This window comes from Ornithorhynchus anatinus, chromosome 7 (genome assembly GCF_004115215.2).
Source record: "Ornithorhynchus anatinus isolate Pmale09 chromosome 7, mOrnAna1.pri.v4, whole genome shotgun sequence".
NCBI classification, from domain to species: domain Eukaryota; kingdom Metazoa; phylum Chordata; class Mammalia; order Monotremata; family Ornithorhynchidae; genus Ornithorhynchus; species Ornithorhynchus anatinus.
The window spans coordinates 21,825,222-21,847,316 of NC_041734.1; the positions used below are offsets into that span (position 1 = coordinate 21,825,222).

At 53.6% G+C, this 22,095-nt stretch overlaps 1 protein-coding gene across 1 annotated transcript in view; it reads right to left on the minus strand.

Moving 5' to 3' along the window:
• The window catches only part of MIB1 (MIB E3 ubiquitin protein ligase 1), a 119,563-nt gene extending 100,764 nt beyond the window's left edge, over positions 1-18,799 (minus strand). Inside the window, exon 1 of the mRNA XM_029068822.2 lies at positions 18,540-18,799. Coding sequence (XP_028924655.1) covers positions 18,540-18,768 — 229 coding nt within the window. The 5' untranslated portion in view covers positions 18,769-18,799. The remainder of the gene's footprint in view (positions 1-18,539) is intronic.
• Between the last annotated feature and the right edge of the window lie 3,296 nt (positions 18,800-22,095).

Below are 22,095 nucleotides of genomic sequence, written 5' to 3' on the forward strand. Positions count from 1 at the left end.
CGTCGGTGCAGTGGCATGAAATGCAGACTGAACGGGGGAGAAGCGGAAGGCTGTGAGGAGGCTACGGCAAGCGTCCAGCCGCGGTAAGATCAGACCTAGTACTAGGTGACAGACGTCTGGATGGAGAAGAAGGGAGAGATCAGTGATATCTATTGAGCACTCACTACGTGCAGAGCTCTGTACTAGGCACTTGGGAGAGAACAGAATACAACAGAATTAGCAAATCCCTTCCCCATCCACAAAGAGCTCTGGGAGATAATTGTGCAAGAAGCGGTGTGGCCTAGTGGAAAGAGCACAGGCCTGGGAGTCAGAGGACCTGGATTCCAATCCCAGCTCTGCCAACTGAGTGCTGTGTGACCTTTGGGCAAGTCAAGGTTTCTTCTGTTTTTTTCTCTTACCTCCCTAGTTGTTCCTTCTCGGTCTCTCTGGCCTGCCTCCTCCTCTCTCCCCCACCCGCTAGCTGCACAAGTGACTCAAGGATCAGTCCTGGATCGCCTGCAGTTCTTAATTTACTCTCGCTCCCGCAACTTCAACTAGGTTTTCTGGGAAGATGACCCCGAAATCTGCCTTTCCAATCCCAGCCTCTCTCCTTCTCGGCAATCTCCCATTTCCTTCTGTCTCCGGGACCTCTCTTCCTGGATGCCCCACCTCAAAAATCAACTGATGGCAAATGGAAACCAACTTCCATCCCAAACCCTCTCCACCTAGCCCCACACCCTAATTTTTCCACGACTGGTGATAACACCACCATCCTCCCTCTCTCTCAAGTCTTGACATTTTCCTTGACTCGTCCCTCTCTTTCAACCTCCTGCTCACACCCTCCCTCCTGCGTGGAAACTCCTTTATACAAAACACCTGCCGGACAACTACGCTTCCCATCTTCAAAGCCCTAGTAAACTCCTATCTCCCCTGGGAAGCCTTCCCTGAGTACTCTCTCAGCTCCCCACCCTATTTCCCACCCCCAATACATCACCTGTGGACTGGAGTCCGGGCCCACCCAAGCACTTGGGTCTATACCCCACCCCTGACCCGTCTCTTCCCTTACTCGATCTTCCTTACTCGTAATTTTACTGTCCTGCCTCCACCGTTCAACTTCAGAAGTGATCTGGGGGAGGGAGGTGAGCTGGGATGAGGTCGGAGTCAGAGGTCCAGTGTGGACTCCTCCCCTTCACGTTCCCGCCACTCTCCCCATCTTTAAAGCCCTACCAAAATCAAATCTTCTCCAAGAGGCCTTCCCTAACTAAGCCCTCACTTCCCCTTTTCGTACGTCCCTCTGCATCGCCTAAGAGAGCGGCTCTGTATCCCTTAAGCGCTCTGATATTCCCCCGTCCCCGAGCGCTCGTGTACGTATCCTTATCCTCTGCGGCTTCCCCTATCTGTAATTTATTTTAATATCTGCCTCCTCCTCTAGGCTGTAGTCGCCTTGTGAGCAGGGATCAGTCAGCGGAATTTACCGAAGGCTGACGGCGTGCACCGCTCAAAGCGCTCGGGATCATGTCTACCAATTCTATCGCACTGGGCTCCCCAAGCGCCGAGAACCGCGTTATGGCATACGTTCAGTAACTGGGACTCGCTGCTTCACTGCCCCCAGGGAGGATGGGTGCGGGGGTGTGGGCGTCACAGCCCTTCGACCACGTACATCAAAGTCCTGGAGTTTCACCTTGACACAGTGCCTCGTGCCCGGTCACTGCCCACACCGAGAAAACAGATTGCCCGAAACCAGGATGGGGAAGAGTGGCTGGAGTCACCGGAAGCAGGGTCTAGTGGGGGAGGAGTGGGCAGGGAATGTGTCTGTTATACTGGACCCTCCCAAGAGCTCAGTACGGTGCTCTGCACACAGTAAGTCCTCAATAAATTCGACTGACTGATTTTCCCTCCCTTCCGCGTGATGTACGCACTTAAGTCTGTACTCTTTGGTTGGCACTCATCCCATCCTCACAGCACTTACGCATAAATCTTTGCTTGTAATTTCTCTTGATGTCTGTCTCCCCCGCTTCTTAGTATAGTGCTCCGCACAAAGTAAGCGCTCAGTAAGTATGATCGATTGATTTTCCCACCCTTCTGCGTGACCTATGCACTGAAGTCCCCCTGAGCACTTTGGACGGCATTCATCCCACCCTGATGGACTGATGTCCATATCTTTACATGTAATCGATTTTAACGTCTCCCCGCGCTCGATAAATACGACCGATTGACCGTAGATCCTAAGCTTCTTGAAGGCAAGAATCACGCCTACCATCTCTGTTGTGCTACACTCTCCCAAAGGCTGAGTGCACTGCTCTGCACGCAGTAAGCGTCAGAGAAGCAGCGTGGCGTAATGGTTAGAGCGCGGGCCAGGGAGCCAGAAGGACCCGGGTTCTAATCCCAGCTCCATCACTTGTCTCCTGTGGGACCACGGACAAGTCACTTCACTTCTCTGCGCTTCCGTTACCTTATTTGTAAAATGGGGGTTACGACTGTGATCCCTCGTGGGAGACAGGGATTGTGTCTAACCTGCTTATCATGCCTCTTTGCGAGGCAGCTGGGGAGCGGGAGAAAGATCCAAGTCCTCCTCGACCTCTCAGCTGCCTCTGACACTGTCATCCACTCCCTTCTCCTGGAAACGCTATCCAACCTCAGCTTCACTGACACCGTCCTTCTCCCGGTTCTCCTCCCGTTTCTCTGGCCGCTCATTTTCAGTCTCTTTAGGGCACTCCTCCTTTGTCTCCCATCCCCTAACTGTGGGTGTCCCTCAAGATTCAATTCCGGGTCCCCTTCTTTTCTCCATCTACCCCCACTCCCTTGGAAAACTCATTCGCTCGCAGGCTTCAACTATCGGCTCTATACTTTCGACACCCAAATCCACATCTCCAGCCCTGATCTCTCTCCCTCTCTGCATTCTCATGTTTCCTCCTGCCTGCAAGACATCTCCACTTGGATGTGCTCCTGTCACCTCCAACTTAACACGGCTAAAACGGAACTTCTTACCTTCCCACCCAAACCCTGTCCTCCCGCTCACTTTCCCGTCACGGCTGACGGCGCCACCATCCTTCCTGTCTCACGAGCCCGTAAGCTTGGCATTATCCTTGACTCCTCTCCCTCGTGCAACCCACATACTCAAGCCGTCGCTAAATCCTGTCAGCTCTACTTTCACAAGATCGCTAAAATCCGCCCCTTCCTTTCCATCCAAACTGCTGCACTAGTGCAAGCACTTATCCTCTCCGGCCTTGATGACTCTATCAGCCTCCTCGCTGACCTCCCAGCCTCCCGTCTCTCCCCACTCCAGTCCACACTCCATTCTGCTGCTCGAATCATCTTCCTTCGAAAACGTTCAGACCACGTTTCCTCCCCCAAGAAACTCCAGTAGTAGCCCATCCACCTCCGCATCAAACGAAAACTCCTCACCACCATCGTTAAAGCAACTTGCCCCCTCCTACCTCACCTCACCATTCTCCTATAATCCAGCCCCGCACACTCTGTTTCTCTAAGACTAACCTTCTCACTGTACCTCTATCTCGTCTGTCTCGCCGCCAACCTCTCGACCACATCCCACCTCTGGCCTGGAATGCCCCCCGCCCTTCTCGTATCGGACAGATAATCGCTCTCCCCCTACTTCGAAGCCTTATCGAAGCCTCACTTGACCAAGTCCGCCTCCCCTCTTCTCCCACTCCCTTCTGCGTCACCCGGACTTTCTCCCTTCATTCGTCCTCCCTCCCGTCCCTGCAACACAAATGCATATATTTGTAATTTATTTATTTATGCATATTAGGGAATGTGTCTATTTGTTGTTACACTGCAGTCTCCCAAATGCTAAGTACAGTGCTTTGCACACAGTAAGCACTCAATAAATAGGAATGAATGAGGAAGCGGGGACCATGTCTGAAAATTCTGCTGTATTGTACTCTCCCGACCACTTAGCACAGAGCTCTCGCATATAGTAAGCGCCCAATAAATACGTGTTGTGGGAGGTGTCTGCCTGCTGACTTCGATTTTCCCCACTAAAGTAGGAAGCGAGGTCAACAGGAGGTGAAGAGGTGGGGTGGGATGGGGGCTTCAGGAAGGGTTTGTGAGCAGAAGAGGCGATGAGGGAGGAATACAAGAGTTGTGGAGCAGAGGGCGGAGCTGAGTTCAAGCATGAGAGAGTGAATCTGGAGCGGCAGAATTCAGCCTGGAGCCCGGATTTCCGCCAGCTGCATTCAACCTCGGGGGCACGTGAGTGGAGGAAGCAGACTGTGAGTGATCCAGGCCCAGGGGTTGGACGGTCCAGAACAATGGAGGGGTAGGAGTTGAAGTCGGTACAGAGGGTGGAGGTGGAAGGAGGGTGTTCTTTGGCACTGGGGGATAAGAGGGCGTCGAAGCGACTGGCTGGTACAGGTCTGGAGTTCGGAGACGAGGGCCAAATTCGAGGGGCAGGTTACTAGGCAGGGTTGGAAGAGTGAGACGAATGCGATCGCAAGGGGATCCTAAACCAAGGAAAGGGACGGTTGAGCAAGATTCCGAAAAATTCAAGTTTTAACAGAGGTTGAACACTAATAGGGACGACCCAAGAGAAAGAAACCACAGCTGATTAAACACCTCCAGGACCAGAAAAGCCACATATCAATGATGGAAAGGCCAGCAGAGTTACACGACTCCAAGTTGGCAAAACACAGAATGATACAAACCCAGAGGGTACGGGGATGCACGACCAAAAGTGGAAATTAGGTCAGACCACTAAATGGAAGCATAAAGAAATAACAACTCTAGGAGGGTAAGATGAGGAAGGGGAAAGCCAAAGAGGAGATGTAAACTGGCTCAAGACAAAAGTTACTAAAAACCGTGTTTCGTTACACAAGGCTAAAGAGGAGGATCAAGTGAGCGTTCAAGCTTTCCCCGGCATCTTTTTTTCCCCCCACTTTTATCTATTAAAAAAAGATCACATAGGATCAAGGGAAAAGTCAAACTAGAACAGAGCTAGGAATGTTTGTTTTAACTGAAAACACTGGATAAATTTAAAACAGCAGGGTGATCTGGAGTTGGAAGGAAATGGAGGATATTACTTCACAATCGATTCACCTTATTTCCGAGAAGCCACGGGGAGTAGACGTCTCGAAGACTGGAAAAGGATAAAGGTCTTTAAAAAGGATAAAGAGGCCAAGCCTGATGTATAGATCGGATAGCTTAGCACCACTACCCGGAGAGATCAAAGAATCAATTTGCAGCCACCAAGGCGAGCAGAAGAAAATCCACATGAGGGACGGATACTGTTCCAGATCAATTTCATTTCTATCAAACATATTTATTCAGATCCTATTTTGCCCAACACTAACCTAGGCACTGAGGGGAATTAGACGCCAAGTAGAGATGCAATCGTTTCGATTCCAGTAACGTTTTGGATTCCTTCCCACGTTGCAGTCTCATCAGCTAAGGAAGTTGAACTTTCGACTTACTACTGTGAGATGCACACTGGGCTCAAAGGTGACGAGACAGAGAAGCAGCATGGCCTAGTGGATAGGGCACGGGCCTGGAAGTCCCGTGAACCTGGGTTCTAATCCTGTCTCTGCCTCTTGCCCGCTTTGCGATTCAATTCCGGTCCCCCCTCCCACTTAGGCTGTGAGTCCCGAGTGGGACGGGAACTGTGTCCAACCTGATTCTCTTGTCCTGACTCTACTGCCTAGTACAGTGTTTGGCCTTAAATATCACAAGTATTGTTATTACTGCACCCGGGGACCTGGGCTCTAATCCCTGCTCTACCACTTGTCTGCTTGTGTGACCTTGAGCAACTCACTTTACTTCTCTGTGCCTCAGTTACCTCATCTGTAAAATGGGGATTAAGAGCCTTAGGTGGGACAGGGACCGCCCGCGTCCAACCTGATTACCTCGTATCCACCCCAGCGCTTAGTACAGTGTCTGGCACAAAGTGCATGCTTAAATACCATTTTAAAACACCTCCTTCAACCATCAGGAAATCTACTGAACAGGTAACCACAGAATACTATGCAGAACAGTGCATAAAAGGGGGATTTGGATATTCAGGGATATAAGGCATTGCTAGATGTTGGACTGAACATCCTTAACCACTACTGCAGACATCAGGTGAACACCCTACGGCCCGGTTCAGAGACAGAACAGTGGGGTAGTTGGACTCTTATTCTGACCCCAAATGGCATCCCATGTTTTCAGTCATGAGTACTCTGTTTTTGACGATGACCTGAATGAAGGAAATCAAAAGCCTGCATCAAACCTGTGGTCCAGGATATTTGTGTTTTTTTTCCCTGGACTTCCAAATTGGTCCATTAGAAAAATTAACCTGTAATACAGAATATATTCATTAGGGACATGAGCAAAGATAGGCCAGGGAAGTGGATAGCTCACCTCCTTTGGATATCAATCAATGGTATTTATTGAGCGCTTACTGCCCGCAGAGCACTGTACTAAATGCTTGGGGAGTGTACAGTTCAACAGAATTAGCAGACATTCCCTGACCATAACGAGTTTACGGCCTAGAGGACGAGCTATAGATAGGTAAGGATGTAACTCACACACAAGTAGACATATCCCATAAGCCATACGCACGGAGCTATAACCCGATGGAAAATGCATATATAAGAGATTTATCTACACAGTTATCTTTATTAGACTGTGAGCCCCTGAGGGACGGGGATCATGTCTCATTCACAGCCGTGTATTCTTCCCCCTGCAGACTGCAACCTCGCTGAGGGCGGCGAATGTGTCTCTTTATTGTTATTTTGTACTCTCCCAAGTGCTTAGTACAGCGCTCTGCACTCAGAAAGCGCTCAATACATGCGGCTGAATGAATGAATAAATGAAAACTGGAATGGTGAGCTAGAGTGGCCTCAGGTTTCCTGCAGCCTGATGAGAATAATGGAAACCCCCAAGGTTCCTGGGCTTGGGGAGGGGGTCTTTTCCTGCCAGCAGCGGTCAAGGATTACAGCCCACCTGGACTTCACCTCTGCCCCAAAAGCTACGGGAATGAAGCTTGTTTTGTTTTGTTCTGTTTCGCTTTGCTGCCTGTGTCCCCCCGTTTACATTGGGAGCCCGTTATTGGGCAGGGAGTGTCTCTATCTGTTGCCGAATCGTACACTCCAAGCGCTCAGTACAGTGTTCTGCACATAATAAGCGCTAAATAAATACTACTGAATGAATGAAGCGAATGGCACTGTCCCCAGGCAAGCGGGTGTCTATGCTTCCACTCTGAGACCAATAAAATCCTACCACGCGGATCGTTCCGACAATTCCCTTCCCAAACACTGGCAACGTTTTCAGCTTTGCTTGAAAGTTTACGTAATCCCAACCCGCCGGGGGGATCTTTTCAACGTTTTAATTCACAGCACTGTTTGTGAGTCAGCAACAAATGGCAACTATACCAGATGTTGCCCCGGGGGGGAAAGACTGGAAAATATTTTGAAAAGCCTTTGTTTTTGAACTTCACTCTTGGAAAACACTTCCTCACTACATTCAAAACTAATATATAGTGCCCTTGTCTTCATTCATTCATTCCATCACATCTGAGAGCTTACTGCACTGTATTAAGCGCTCAGGAGAGTACAAGACAACACTAAGCAGTCCCATTCCCTGCCCACAACGAGCGTACAGTCTAGACATGGGGAGACAGACATCAATACAAATAAATAAAATTACAGATATGTACATAAGTGCTGTGGGGCTGGGAAGGAGGAGTGGAAGACGAGGAAAAGCGGGGCTTAGTCCGGAAAGGCCTCTTGGAGGAGATGGGCCTTCAAGAAGGCTTTTTCTTTGGGGGGGAGGGGGAGATTATTGTCTGCTGGATTTGAGGAGAGGGCGTTCCAAGCCAGAGGCAGGACGTGGGCCAGGGGTCGGCGGCGAGACAGGCGAGATCGAGGCACAGTGAGAAGGTTAGCCCTGGAGGAGCAGTTATGGTATGGATACTCAAGAGTACCCCCTTTTTTAAGGCAGTCTTGGAAAAATAACGTGCAGGTTCCCTTCTCGTTGTGTCACTAGTGTGTAAGGCCATTATATAGCTTTTTAACATCAATAAACGTCGTCACGTATGAAAGACTGAATTATTCTTCAAAGTTTAACCCACTCCAATCAATCGATGGCATCTCATGAGCGCTTCTCACGTGCAGAGCACTGCACTGTGCAGTTGGGTGAGTACAAGAGAACTGGCAGATACTTTGAAATGAAATCCCGCAATGTTCCGGACCTCCTTGGAATCAAGGTAGGGAAACCAATTAGATTGGCAGAGGACCGCATAATCCAATGTTGTCGTTCCCTGTAATGTAGAGCGGAAAAGCATTCTAGACCCTTTTGACTTGTCCCACTAAGTATTTAATCCACAGTACTAACAAACAGCGGCGTTAAGATAAGCTGCATCCCTAACCTGCCCTCCTCCTTACCCTCCCTAATTTCAGTGCTCACGAATAGTTACCGAACCAACGGCGGGGAGGAAAGCACAGACCTCACTCACAGCCAGCTGCCACGGGAGTCCCGTATTGCTCGGTCGAGCCGGCTCTCCTCCGTCCACCCAAAACCAGCCCGTCTCAGAGGGCTCCATCCCAAATAAGTTAGCCCGTGTGCTCCCAGTCGCGCGGACCGAACTCAAGCTTCTTTATGGTAGCGGAGCACGTGCAGCGAGTCCAAACACAGGTGTCGTTCCCCAGACGGGAGGGGAGGCTTCCTGGAATTCCTCAGAACTGTGGAACAGGTTCCCTTCTGGGCCCCAAGGGAGCCTGTAAGACTTGGCAGCCTTTCCGCCGGGGTTTAGCTCGGATTAGGGCCGGAAGGAGGGTCGAAAAAAATGCAGTCCGGGCAGCGGTCGAACAGGAATCCCAGGGGACAAAGGTCCACCACCACGCACCAACGGGGGAGACTGCCGTTCCCGGAGGTCTCCCGTATCTCCAAAGAAGCAGCCATGGCCTACACGGCACCTATACGGATTGTCACTATGGACAATCTGGCTTTTCGATCTGACAAGCCTGTTGGCCCCAGGCCAGACACAGAGAACTGCTTTCTAAAGGGTCCTCCCTCTCCAGAACAAGGAAAGTTCGACAAGAGATGCAAACCATCTGCTCCTGCTAATCTGCCCCTAAACCAAACACCAACAATGGAAGATTCTTCTCACCAAAGCCGCTCCCTTTCCCTCCGCGGCTGCTTTCAGCATTTTCACAAATTTCATTACCAAGTAGGCGATACCGACCGAGCGTCTACGGAGTCCAATGCACTGTACTAAGCCCTGGGGAGAGTACAATAAGAACAAAACTCATCTCCTGCCCACGGGAAGCATTCGATCGAACCGAGACCTGATAAAAAGTGGTGCAGGAAGAACAAGTATAGGACAGGTCTGAATGAATCATTCAGTGGTACTTGGTGAACCCTGTGTGTCAAACATGAATTAGCTGAATCTGCACAGAAACACATATAACCAGTGAGGCTGAGCATAAAATACGTGGGTTTTTATGATGGCCGAGGGGTCGACGTGACTAAGGTATCGGGAATTCACGGGGAAAGGTTTGGTGCCGTGCTTTGCTAGAATCAGAATCTGCTTGCTCTCCTTCTCCTTCATCAGCGGGGGTTGGGGAGAAATGTCTGAAACGTGACCGGTGGAGAAATGCCCAAAAGATCCAAAACGAAATAAGCTAAGTCAGTCGTCACTACCTGCATAGCTTGAGGGGGAAAATCTAAAATAAAGTTCTAGCGGCATATTTCCTCTTGACCTTGCCCCCCCTTAGCGGAGCCCACATAAGGGTCACCTCTCTCCCATCCAGCAGCCTTGTTAAACTCTGCGTTACCTCACACGACTGTAGAGAAGATGAGGCTGTTACTGGGTTTGATGCACTATGCAGTCAAAAAGGAGCTTGTTCTAGGTCCTGGGAAACTTTAATAAAACCACTTGAGGTTTTCAGGCGGTATCAATTGTATTTAATGAGCACTTACTGTGTGCAGGGAGGGCACTGTACCCAGAGGTCGGGACAATACAAGAGAGCTGGTAGACATGATCCCAGTCAGCAAAGAACTTAATGCCAAGAGGGGAATCAGTCAGTCGTATTTATGGAGAGCTTATTTTGTAGAGTGCACTGTATTAAACCTTTGGAAGAGAACAATATAGCAGAGTCGTTTGACACATTCCCTCCCCACAAGGAGATTACAGTCTTAAAAGAGGGAACAGATATTAATATAAAGTACAGACATGGATATAAATCCTGTGGGGCTGAAGGAGGAGTGAATAAAGGGTGGAAATCCAAGCGCGAGGGTGATGCAGGATGGAGGAGTGGAAGAAACGAGGGCTTGGTCAGCAGAAGGCCTCTAAGGAGATGTGATTTTAATAAGGCTTTGACGGTGGGGAGAGTGGTCAGATCCGAAGGGGAGGGAGTTCCAGGACAGAGGGAGAAAGTGGGCGAAGGACCAGTAGTAATTTAGGCAAGACTGAAGAACAGTAAGTAGGCTGGCATCAGAGGAGCAGAGCGGGTTGGGTGGAAATCAGTAATTTAAGGTAGCGGGGACAGCACTTAGTGAGTGCGCTGAAGCCCAAGGTGAAGAGTTTCTGTCTGAAGCCTAGGGGATGCCCAGGCATCGGAGGTTTTCGAGGGGTGGGGGAAGATATGGCCAACTCCGTTGTAGTCTTCCAGTTACTTAGTACAGCAATCCGCACAGAGTAAGGGCTCGGTAGATACCACCGATGATGATACGGACTGAACAGCTTTTCAGAAAAACGATCCAGGCAGCAGAGTGAAGTTGGCAGTGGAAGGTGGGGAGGACGGGATTTAGGGAAGTCGGTGAGGAGGCTGATGCAGTAGTCCAGGTGGGAAATTATTATAATAATAATAATAATAATAGTGATGATGGTGGTGTTTGTTAAGCGCTTACTAGGTACCAAGCACTTTCTAAGCACTGGGGTAGATACAAGGTAATCGGGTTGTCCCACGTGGGGATCGCTGTCTTAAATCCCATTTTTCAGATGAGGTAACTGAGGCACAGAGAAGTGAGGCGACTCGTCCAAAGTCACACACCTGACAAGTGGCAGAGGCGGGATTAGACCCCACGACCTCCGACTCCCAAGCCGGGGCTCTTTCCACCGAGCCGCGCTGCTTCTCGTGCTCGGAGCGGCGCGCCAGCGGTTCGGATGGAGAGGAGAGGGTGGATTCTAGAGATGCCGTGAAGATAGAACCGACGGGATTTCATGACAGATAGGGTGTGTGGGTTGAATGAGAGAGATGAGTCGAGGATAGTGCCATGGTTACGGGCTTGTGAGACAGGGAGAATGGTGATGCTGTCTATAGCGATAAGAGAGTCGGGGGAGGACAGAGTTCTGTTTCGGACGAGTTAAGTTTGCGGTGTCAGTGGGACCGAGAAGTAAAGAGCTGCTGAGGGCAGAGGGAAACGCGAGACTGCAGAGAAGATGAGAGATCAGGGCTGGAGAGGCAGAGTTGGGAATCACGTAGGGAGAGACAGTAGCTGGAACCGTGGGGGCTGATGAGCTAGAAGAGCCAGGGGAGGACAATGAAGGAAATGTTTCCAAGTGAAGGAGCTGGTCCACAGAGTTGGAAGCAGTGGAGAGGTCAAGGAAGATCGGGATAGCGTAGAGGCCATTGCTTTTGGTAAGGAGGTCAGTGGGGACGTGAGGAAAGGGTGCTTCCCTGAAGTGAAGGGGTCAAAAGCCAGATTGTTGGGGCGGGGGACTGTGTGTGTGTGTTGGAGGGGGAGGTGGTGTCACGGAAAGGAAATGGAGGCAGTGGGTGTAGACAGGTTGCTCAAGGTGTTTGGAGAGGAATGGAAAGAGGGAGATGGGGTGATAACTGGAGGGAGCCATAGGGTCAAGGGAATACATGAGCGTGTTTCTAAGCAGAGGGGAAGGAGCCACTGGAGAGTGAACGACTGAAGACTGCCTTCAGGGAGGGAAGAAGGGAAGCAGCACGGCCAGGTGAAAGCAAGCACGAGCCTGGGAACCAGAGGCCCTGAATTCTAATCCTGGCTTTGCCACACCTGCCTTGTGACCTTGGGCGAGTCTTTTAACTTCTCCGGGGCTCGGTTCCCTCATCCGCAAAATGGAGATTTAATACCTGCTCTCCTTCCTACTTGTTCTGAGAGCCCCATGGGGGGGTCTGATTATCTTGTATCACAGTGCTCGGCACATAGTGAGCGCCTAAAAAAATACCAAGTATTATTATTGTGTGGTGTGAAGGGACGGGGTCAGAGGTGCAGGTGGAGAGAGCAGAATCTGAGGAGGCAGGAGATTTCATCTTGAGATGCTGAGGGTGGGAGAGTTAAAGAGGAGGCAAGGACTAGAGAAGTACAGGGGAGATTTTAAAGGAGACCACACCTAACGGTTTCAATTTTAATTGATGAAATGTCTGGCTAGACCATTAAGGGCAAGAGATGGAGGGCAGGGGGAGAGATCTACCGCATCCCTTGGTTCGGTGCTCGGCACACAATTAGCTTTCAACAAAAAGCACAATTACTTTTATCATTATAGTCCTGACAAATGTCAAATACGCCTGCTCTCCACCAATTCTACCGTTGGGCTTTCGGCCCTTCACTCGCTCGAGATGGTGCTTTCTAGGGTCAAAGGCCTCCATCTGGCCAAATCCAGAGGCCTCTACTTCATTCTGATTCTCTCTGACCTCCTTGCCGCCCACTCCTTCCTTCTTGAAACATTATCAGACCCTGGTTTGACTCACACGGTACCTGGTAAGCTGGTTGTTCTCCAATTTGCCTGCTTCTTTTCAGTTTTGCTCGCCGGCTCCTCTTCTGATACTCAATCTTTTCACCGTGGGCCCACCGTAAGGCTGTTCTGAGTCTCCGATTTCCTATCAACACCTACTCTCGAGGAGCTCACACGGTTTCACCTACCACCTACCTGCCAGCTGACTCTCAGAGGTAGCCATCTAGCTCTGACCTCTCATCTGACCTGAAATCCCCATCTCTTTGGCCTCTGGTTCATCTCCACTTGGACGTCCCGTCAGCCCCTCAAATTCAGCATATCTAAAATAGAACTTTTCATCTTTCGTCCCCTCACTAAACCCACTCTCCTCCTGACTTTACCGGTTCGGTCGATAACGCCATTATCCTCCGTCATCATCAACCCAATCAATCATTGGTGTTTACCGTACACTCATTGTGCGCGGAGCACGGAAATGCGTTTTTAATAAGGCTCTGAAGGTAGGGGAGAGAGGTGGCCCGTCAGATAGGAAGGGGGAAGGACTGCCGGGCCAGATGCAAGATGTGAGTGGCAGGATGGCGGAAGGCAGACAGGATCGCGGTACAGTGAGCGGGTTGGTGTTAGACGACTAAAGTGCGTGGGCTGGGCTGTAGTAGGAGAGAAGCAAGGTGAGGTAGGAAGGGGCAAGGTGATTTGGTGCTTTAAAGCCAATGGTAAGGAGCTTCTGTTTGATGTGGAGGTGGATGGGCAACCCCTGGAGGTTCTTGAGGAGTGAGAAAAACATGGACTGATGCTTTTTCTAGACAAATGATCCGGGCAGTAGAATTCAACCTTCTACTAAATCCTGGCTGTTCTTCCATCAGTTTTATTTATCAAGCGCTTACTCTGTGCCACACAACTCCCAGATCCACCTCTTCCGCTCCATCGAAAATGTTTCCACGCTAGTAGAAGCTCCGGTCTGGCCACGGCTAAACTATCGCATTATCCTCACTGGCCTCCCAGAGCCCAGAATCTCCCCGCTCCAAACCACAGTAGATACTGTTGCTTGAAATGTCACTCAAGCCCACATCTCCACACTCTACACTAAACCTTCCACTGGTTTTCCAGATCCCATCACATCAAAAAACCTCCTCATGAGTGGCTTCAAGGCTCTCCACTCCCTCACCCCATCTTATTTAACTGATCTTTTTAACCACTACGCTCCCACTTGTTCTTTCTCTCTCTCCTACTTGGACTGTGAACCCATGTGGGACCGGGACTCCGTCTGACCTGTCTGTCCGGTCTGTACCCTGATTCTCGAGACGGTGTTTGGCTCATAGTAAGGAATTAAATACCACAATTACCATCACTCTCCAAAATCACCTTTTAACCATAACCTCTCAGACAGCGTGGCTCAGTGAAAAAAGCCCGGGCTGGGGAGTCAGAAGTCATGGGTTCTAACCCCGGCTCCACCGCTTGTCGGCTGTGTGACTTTGGGCAAGTCACTTAACTTCTCTGGGCCTCGGTTACCTCATCTGTAATATGGGGATTAAGACTGTGAGCCCCACATCTTAAGCGCTTAACAAATACCATTATTATTATTATTATTATTGATATTAAACCTCCTGACTCCATCCCCTTGCTCTAAACGGGTGAACGGTTTGAATGCCCTCCATCCCCAAATCACAAATTTCCTCATCTTCAAAGCCTTCCTGAAATCCCACTCCCACAACATGCCTTCTCCAATTGAGTTCCATCACCCCAAGCTGTTTCAATCCAACAACCGGTTCTAACACGTATGCGCTTGTTTATAGCCATTCTCAATTATGTGTACTAGTCAACTGACCACTAGATCCTTTACTGAACCGATATTTTTACATCTGTCTCCCCCTTTAGAGAACGGGACACTTTGGTACTTCCCGACAACTTAAGAACAAAGCACTGTTCCCGGGGTTAACCTCGGTTAACACTATTATCCCGATTGCCAAGCACCCAGTATTCTGCCTGACACTGACAACAGAACTCCAGAGGGAAGAGTGTAACGTCTGCCTGAATTTATACAAACGTTACTTGATCCCGATGTTTTCTGCTTGCCCAGCTTCCTGTGGCAAAAAAAAAACTACGTGTTGACAACCTGCTGGGTAAAGTGGGGTTTTTTAAGTTATTATTATTTTTGTTCTGCTTTTCGTTGACCCCCTTCTGGCTTCACTGGGCACCCATTTACGATTTTTTAGACTTCAAGCACATCCCCCCTCAGCCTAAGCCTTTCCAGACTACACAGCTTTAACTACCGCAGCCTGACCTAGCCGCCAATCCCTTGCCCTGTCCTTTTCTGCATCTTCTCCAGCTCGCGAACCTCTTAAGAAGCAGTGACCAGAATCACACTCAGTAGTCCACGGATCTTCACAGTGAGCTCTGTCTTTTTTATTTTGCAGACTAAAATGATCCCACAAACCAAGTTACGAGGTCCTAAGTCCGTCACCCTATTATAACAAACGATGCAAATACTGTACTTCCTATAGTTGACGGCATTGTTTATTGGGAAGCTGGAGCAAAAATGAAAACGCACTACAAGGATCAGACAAAGCGTGTGTACGGCCTGGTCTAGACCTGCCAGCCGGGCGTCAGCTTTTTCAATCACTTGCAACAGTCGTCCTTGGGTTCGAAGAAGACTCGGCCGACGGCGAAACCGCGGCCGTGGGCGAATGAGGCAAAAATCCCTTGCTCGCCACGGTCTTGAAAATACAGCAGGGCACCTTTCCCGGCCCCTTGCCATTCGGATGAGTTCGGACAACTAAGGGGAGATGGCCTACTCTCAGCAGGTAGGGGCTCAAGTTGCTTCTGCAGGAGTAGTGACGGTTGGCTCCGAACCTAGACCCCGCAGGGTGAATCAGTGCCGACGGTGGTTACGGAACAGACCATCCCTGACAACAGCAGGCACCAGCGTGCCTTCACTCATCTGCTAAAACCGCACGATTCTCAAGAGCGGCTTGGTCGGGTTGGAAGGGAGGGATTGTCCACTTTCTTGGGAATACCGGCGGAACAGCAGAGGTATCGAGAAACTCGACCGAGAACGGCAGTGGCGACAACAAAAAGACTTGGCGTAACTAGATCGGCCGTAGAAGGAACACCAAAGAAGTTACGCAGACCTCTCCAGAGCAAGATACACCCTGACTGATCCGTCTCCAACGGCCTTCCTTCATCAGACTGACCTGGTCAACCTGGGCATCGGTGATCATCATAGAACACTATCGGCCGCATGAGGTTTACAACAGTCGCACCACCACGTGAAGAGACATGATTTCCACATGAATCTACATCTGTGGCTGCACCTGCTGAGGACCTGTTGCTGGGAGCTAGACATCAAAATAAAGCTACGTCTATTTGCTTCCACACCGAATAGGGATTCGAATGATGCAAAAGCAAATTCCCGTGTGCTAGCTGAACACCTTACGGGAGCACAGTTTCAATCGATTACCAATCATCCGGTAGCAGACCAGCATGGTCTAGTGGAAAGAGCACGGGGCAGGGAGTTGGAGAACCTGGGTTCTAAATTCCGCCCCTTGGCAGCTGTTAAGCCCCTGGACCTTTCACTTCTCCGTGCCTCGTTCTCCTCATCTGCAAAATGGGGATCCGATATCTGTTCTCCCTCTCCCTTGACGGATTCCTGCAGGGAACACACAGACTGGGCCCAATCTGTTTATCTTGTATCCAACCCAACTTTTTAGCACAGTCCTCGGTACACAGATGCCTAACAAATGTCATTATTATTATTCTGAACGTTCTGTCGAACTTTAAGCAATTGAATACTCAGACTGTGAGCCATCTGGGGAGTGGAGCAAAGTATCAAACCAAAAGACCGGAGGCCCGGGGGTCAGAGGTCCTGGGTTCCCCGATCTCGACTCCACGACCCGCCTGCTGTGTGACTCTGAGGCACGGAGAAGTTTCCTCATCTGCAAAACGGGGATTCAATCACCGTCCTCCCTCCCGCTTAGACCGTGGGCCCCATACGGGGCAGGGGCTGGGTCCGGCACGATCGCTTTGTATCTACCCCAGCGCTTGGCACAGTGTTTGACACACGGTGAGTACTTAAACACCACAATGATTATCTCATTCACTCCAGGACTTGGTAAAAATAAAGTGCCGAAAAAAGACCTTTATAAAAACCCATCTGTTACAGCTGACTGGTCTTCAACCCGGTGCATGAAACTTTAATCTGCATAAGCCTCGAAACAAGTTCAAAACCAAAGGAACTGCTGAAATCGTCGTGAGTCTCCTTCCGCGGAAACGGATTAACCCATCGGCATTCACACGGACGTGCGTGGCGATGGGATGATATTCCCAACCCCAGACTCGCTTGGGTCAGGACGGGCAATCCCGGGGGGGTTTGACAAAAGGCAATTTAAATGCCAAAACCCAGATGGGTTTGCGCTTTCTTTACCTTGTGTTCCCCGGCGTCCCTAGGGGAATTAACGGATTAAAGGATTGAGGCAAAGGCCATCTTGGGCCCCTTTCCAGAGGTCTGGCAGGTCTGCTCGACCCCCCGGCACCAGTGAGGAGGGGAGCGGCCCGGCTGCCCCGTGACCCGGGGAGGGACGGGGCTACTCTCGAGCCTGGTGGCAGGGACCGGGGGGTCCGGGGCCCGGGGTTCAGGCCGGGGGAGCCGCTCCGGTGTCCGGCTGCGGGGTCCTGGGGGTCCGGGGCCTGGGGCTCGGGGCGGGGGGCTGCTCTCACGCCCGGGGGCCTGGAGTCAGGGGCTCAGGCCAGGAGGCTCCTCGCGTCCGGTTGCGGGGTCCTTGGGGGTCCAGGGCCCGGGGGGCTGCTCTGGTGTCCGGCTGCGGGGTCCTGGGGGGCCGGAGGTCGGGATCCAGGTCCTGGGGCTCGGGGCGGGGGGCCGCTCTCGTGTCCGGTGGACCAGGGTCCGGGACTCGGGCGGCGGGGCCGCTCTGGTGTCCGGCTGCGGGGTCCCCGGGGCCCGGGGTTCAGGCCGGGGGGCTGCTCTGGTGTCCGGCCGCAGGGTCCTGGGGGGCCAGGTTCCGGGGCTCCGGCCGGGGGCCGCTCTCGTGTTTGGCTGCGGGGTCCCCGGGGGTCCGGGGCCTGGGGTTCAGGGCGGGGGGCTGCTCTCGTGTCCAGGGAACCGCTCCGGGGTCCGGCTGCGGGGTCCCCGGGGGGCCAGGGCTTGGGATCCAGGGCCTGGGGCTCAGGGCGGGGGCCGCTCTCGTGTCCGGGGGGGGGGGGGGGGCCAAGATCTGGGGCTCAGGCCGGGGGGCCTCCTCTGGTGTCCGGCTGCGGGGTCCTAGGGGTTCAGGGCGGGGGGCCGCTCTCGTGTCCACGGGTCCAGGGCCCGGGGCTCAGGCCGAGGAGCTGCTCTGGTCCCCAGGGGACCAGGGCCAGGAGTTGAGGCCGGGGGGGCTGCTCGGGTGTCCGGCTGCGGGGAACCTGGGGGTCCGGGGCCTGAACTTCAGGCCGGGGGAGCCGCTCGGGTGTCGGGCTGCGGGGTCCTGGGGGTCCGGGGCATGAGGCTCGGACCGGGGAGCTGCTCTAGTGTCCGGCTGCGGGGTCCTGGGGGACCAGAGCCGGGGGTTCGGGGCGGGGGGGCTGCTCGAGTGTCCAGGGGACTGCTCTGGGGTCCGGCTGCGGGGATCCTGGGGGTCCGGGGCCTGAGGTTCAGGGTGGGGGGCTGCTCTGGCGTCCGGGGGACCAGAGCCGGGGGCTCAGGGCGGGGGGCTGCTCGAGTGTCCGGCTGCGGGGTCCTGGGGGACCAGAGCCGGGGGTTCAGGGCGGGGGGCTGCTCTGGCGTCCGGGGGACCAGAGTCCGGGGCTCAGGGCGGGGTCCGCCGTGAGGTCCGGGGGTGCAGGGCCCCGGGGCCGCTCTGGAGCCGGTGCCCGGGGGCTGGAGCCGCCGCGGCCCTCCCGGCCCGCCTCCTCCCTCCCCGGGGCTTACCGGTGGGCGCGCTGTCGAGGATGCGGAGGTCGTAGGCCCCGGAGCAGCGGTAGTTGGCGGCCGTGCCGTTGTCCCAGACCACCACCACCTCCTCGGGGCTCTCGAAGCTGCGCACGGTGCCCACGTGGCCCTCGCCGCCGTCCTGCTTGCCCCACTTCCAGTCGGGGCCCCGCACCACCCGGGCCCCGACGCCCTCCACCATCACCCGGTTATTCCGCGAGTTACTCATCGGGGCGAGGCGGGGGGCGCGGCGCGGCGGGACGGCGAGGGGGCCCCGTCCGCCGCGGCCGCTGCCCGCCGGCCGCTCTGCCCGCCCGCCCGCCCGCCGCGGCTCCGCATCCGGGTCCCCACGCACGGCGCGCACGGCACGCACGGCACGCACGGCGCGCACCGCCCCCGCCCTCTCCCGGCCCCGCGCCTACCGCGCCTGCGCGCGCCCGCCGGCCCCGCCCACCTCTGAGGCGGCGGCGCTTCCCATTGGCTGGCGGCCGGCGGGGACGGGGAGGAGGCCTCGCCTCGGGCCCGGGCCTACGCCATGGCGCCCCGCTTCTCGCCCGTGGCGGCTCGGGGGCCCCCTTGTTAAAACCCCAGCGAGCCCCCCAGGTCTCCCCCTGCCTTCAAAGCCGGGGACCCCCCCCCCTTACACCCTCCCCCTCTCCTCCGAGCTCGGCTGTTGCCCCTCCCCCCCAACAGCCTGCTCCCTCCCCCCCCCCACTTCCGGTCGTTGGTTTGGTTCATTTCCCAAGCCCCTCCGCGGTAAGGCCAATGATGATAATGTTGGTCTCTGTTAAGTGCTTCCTCTGTGCAGAGCACTGTGCTAAGCGCTGGGGGAGATCCAGGGTCATCAGGTTGTCCCACGTGAGGCTCCCAGGCCTCACCCCCATTGGACAGATGAGGTCACCGAGGCCCAGAAAAGTGAAGGAGTAATAGTAATGATGTTGGTGTTTGTTAAGCGCTGACTCTGTGCCGAGCACTGTTCCAAGCGCTGGGGGAGACACGGGGTCGACCCTCGTGAGGCTCCCGGTCTTCATCCCCATTGGACAGATGAGGTGACTGAGGCCCACGGAAGCGAAGCGACTCGCCCACAGTCCCGCGGCGGCCAAGGGGCAGAGCCGGGAGTCGAACCCGTGACCTCCGACTCCCAAGCCCGGGCTCTTGCCCCGGAGCCGCGCTGCTTCCCCCAGATGATAAGAAATTAAGCGCCTACTACGTGCCGAGCGCCGGGGTAGAGCCGAGGTCAAAGGGTGGGGCGCCCGGTCTTCATCCCCATTTGACAGAGGAGGTCAGTGAGGCCCGGTGGCCAAGCGCGGAGCACAGTGCTCTGCACAGCGGAAGCGCTCAGTAAGTACGATCGGATGAAGAGGAGCGACCGAGCGGGGATTAGAAGCCATGACCTCTGACCCCCCCCCCCCCACCAAGCCCAGGCGATTTCTAATCAGGGTATTTCTTAAGCGCTTACTATGTGCCAAGCGCTCTCCTCAGCGCCGGGGTAGAGCCGAGGTCATCCGGTGGGGCCCCCGGTCTTCATCCCCATTTGACAGAGGAGGTCACCGAGGCCCGGTGAAGGGACTCGCCCAGGGTCACACAGCAGACGAATTGTACATCCCAAGCGCGTAGCACAGTGCTCTGCACACGGGACTCGCTCAGTAAATACGATCCAATGAAGATGCGGGGAATAGAAGCCATGACCTCTGACTCCCAAGCCCAGGCTCTCAGTAATTGGGGTATTTCTTAAAGCGCTTACTATGTGCCGAGCGCTCTTAGCGCCGGGGTAGAGCCGCGATCATCAGGTGGGGCCCCCGGTCTTCATCCCCATTTGACAGAGGAGGCCACCGAGGCCCGGTGACCAAGCGCGTAGCCCAGTGCTCTGCACACGGGAAGCGCTCAGTAAATACGATCGAATGAAGCCGAGCGGGGATTAGAAGCCATGACCTCCGACCCCCAAGCCCAGGCTCTTTCTAAATAGGCTACTTCTTAGGCGCTTACTATGTGCCCAGCGCTCTTCCCGCCCCTGGGGTAGATACGAGGTCATCGGGTTGGCCACAGCTCCGGTCCCACGTGGGGCTCACCGTGTCAATCCCCATTTTACAGCTGAGGTAACCGAGGCCCAGCAAAGCGAAGCGATCTGCCCAAGATCAGACAGCAGACCAGTGGTGGAAGGGGGATTATTTATTCATTCATTCAATGGTATTTATTGAGCATTTACTGTGTGCAGAGCACTGTACTAAGCGCTGGGAATGTACAATTGGGCAACAGATAGAGACCATGCCTGCCCAACGACGGGCTCACGGTCTAAACCGGGGAGACGGACAGCAAAGCAAAACAATTGGGCATCAATACCATCAAAGTAGATAAATAGAATCATAGCTATATACGCATCATGAATAAAATCAACGGAGTAATAAATAATATATAGAAATATAGACAAGTGCTGTGGGGAGGGGAAGAGGGTAGAGCAGAGGGAGGGAGTCGGGGCGACGGGGAGGGGGGTTGGCGGCCCCCGACTCCCAAACCGGTGCTCTTGCCACTAGGATAATAATAATAATAATAATAATAATTAATGTTGGTATTTGTTAAGCGCTTACTATGTGCCAAGCACTGTTCTAAGCGCTGGGGTAGACACAGGGGAATCAGGTTGTCCCACGTGGGGCTCACAGTCTTCATCCCCATTTTACAGATGAGGGAACTGAGGCCCAGAGAAGTTAAGTGACTTGCCCACAGTCACACAGCAGACAAGTGGCAGAGCTGGGATTCGAACTCATGAGCCCTGACTCCAAAGCCCATGTTCTTTCCACTGAGCCACGCTGCTTTTGATTCTATTTATTGCTATTGTTCTCGTCTGTCCGTCCCCCCCGATTAGACCGTAAGCGCGTCAAAGGGCAGGGACTGTCTCTATCTGTTACCGATTTGTACATTCCAAGCGCTTAGTACAGTGCTCTGCACATAGTAAGCGCTCAATAAATACTATTGAATGAATAATACTGATGGCATTTGCCAAGCGCTTACGATGTGCCAAGCATTGTTCTAGGCCCTGGGGTAGGTACAAGGTCAGCAGGGTGTCCCCCGTAGGGCTCCCAGACTTCATCCCCTTTTTAATAATGTTGGTATTTGTTAAGCGCTTACTACGTGCACAGCACTGTTCTGAGCGCTGGGGTAGACAGCACAGGTTGTCCCACGTGGGGCTCACAGTCTTCATCCCCATTTTACAGATGAGGTCGCTGAGGCACGGAGAAGCGAAGCGACTCGCCCGCAGTCACACGGCTGACAAGTGGCAGAGCCGGGAGTCGAACCCATGACCTCCGGCTCCGAAGCCCAGGCTCTTTCCGCTGAGCCGCGCTGCTTCCCCGACGAGGGAACTGAGGCCCAGAGAAGTGAAGCGACTGGCCCAAAGTCCCCCAACTGACAAGTGGCAGAATGCGGGATTAGAACTCACGACCTCCGACTCCCAAGGCCAGGCTCTTTCCACTGAGCCACGCCGCTTCTCATCTTGGGGCGCGTCCCGTGGGGTTGGGGGGGGGTCAGGGTCCGCCCGGGACGCCGGTTTCCCGTCGCAAGG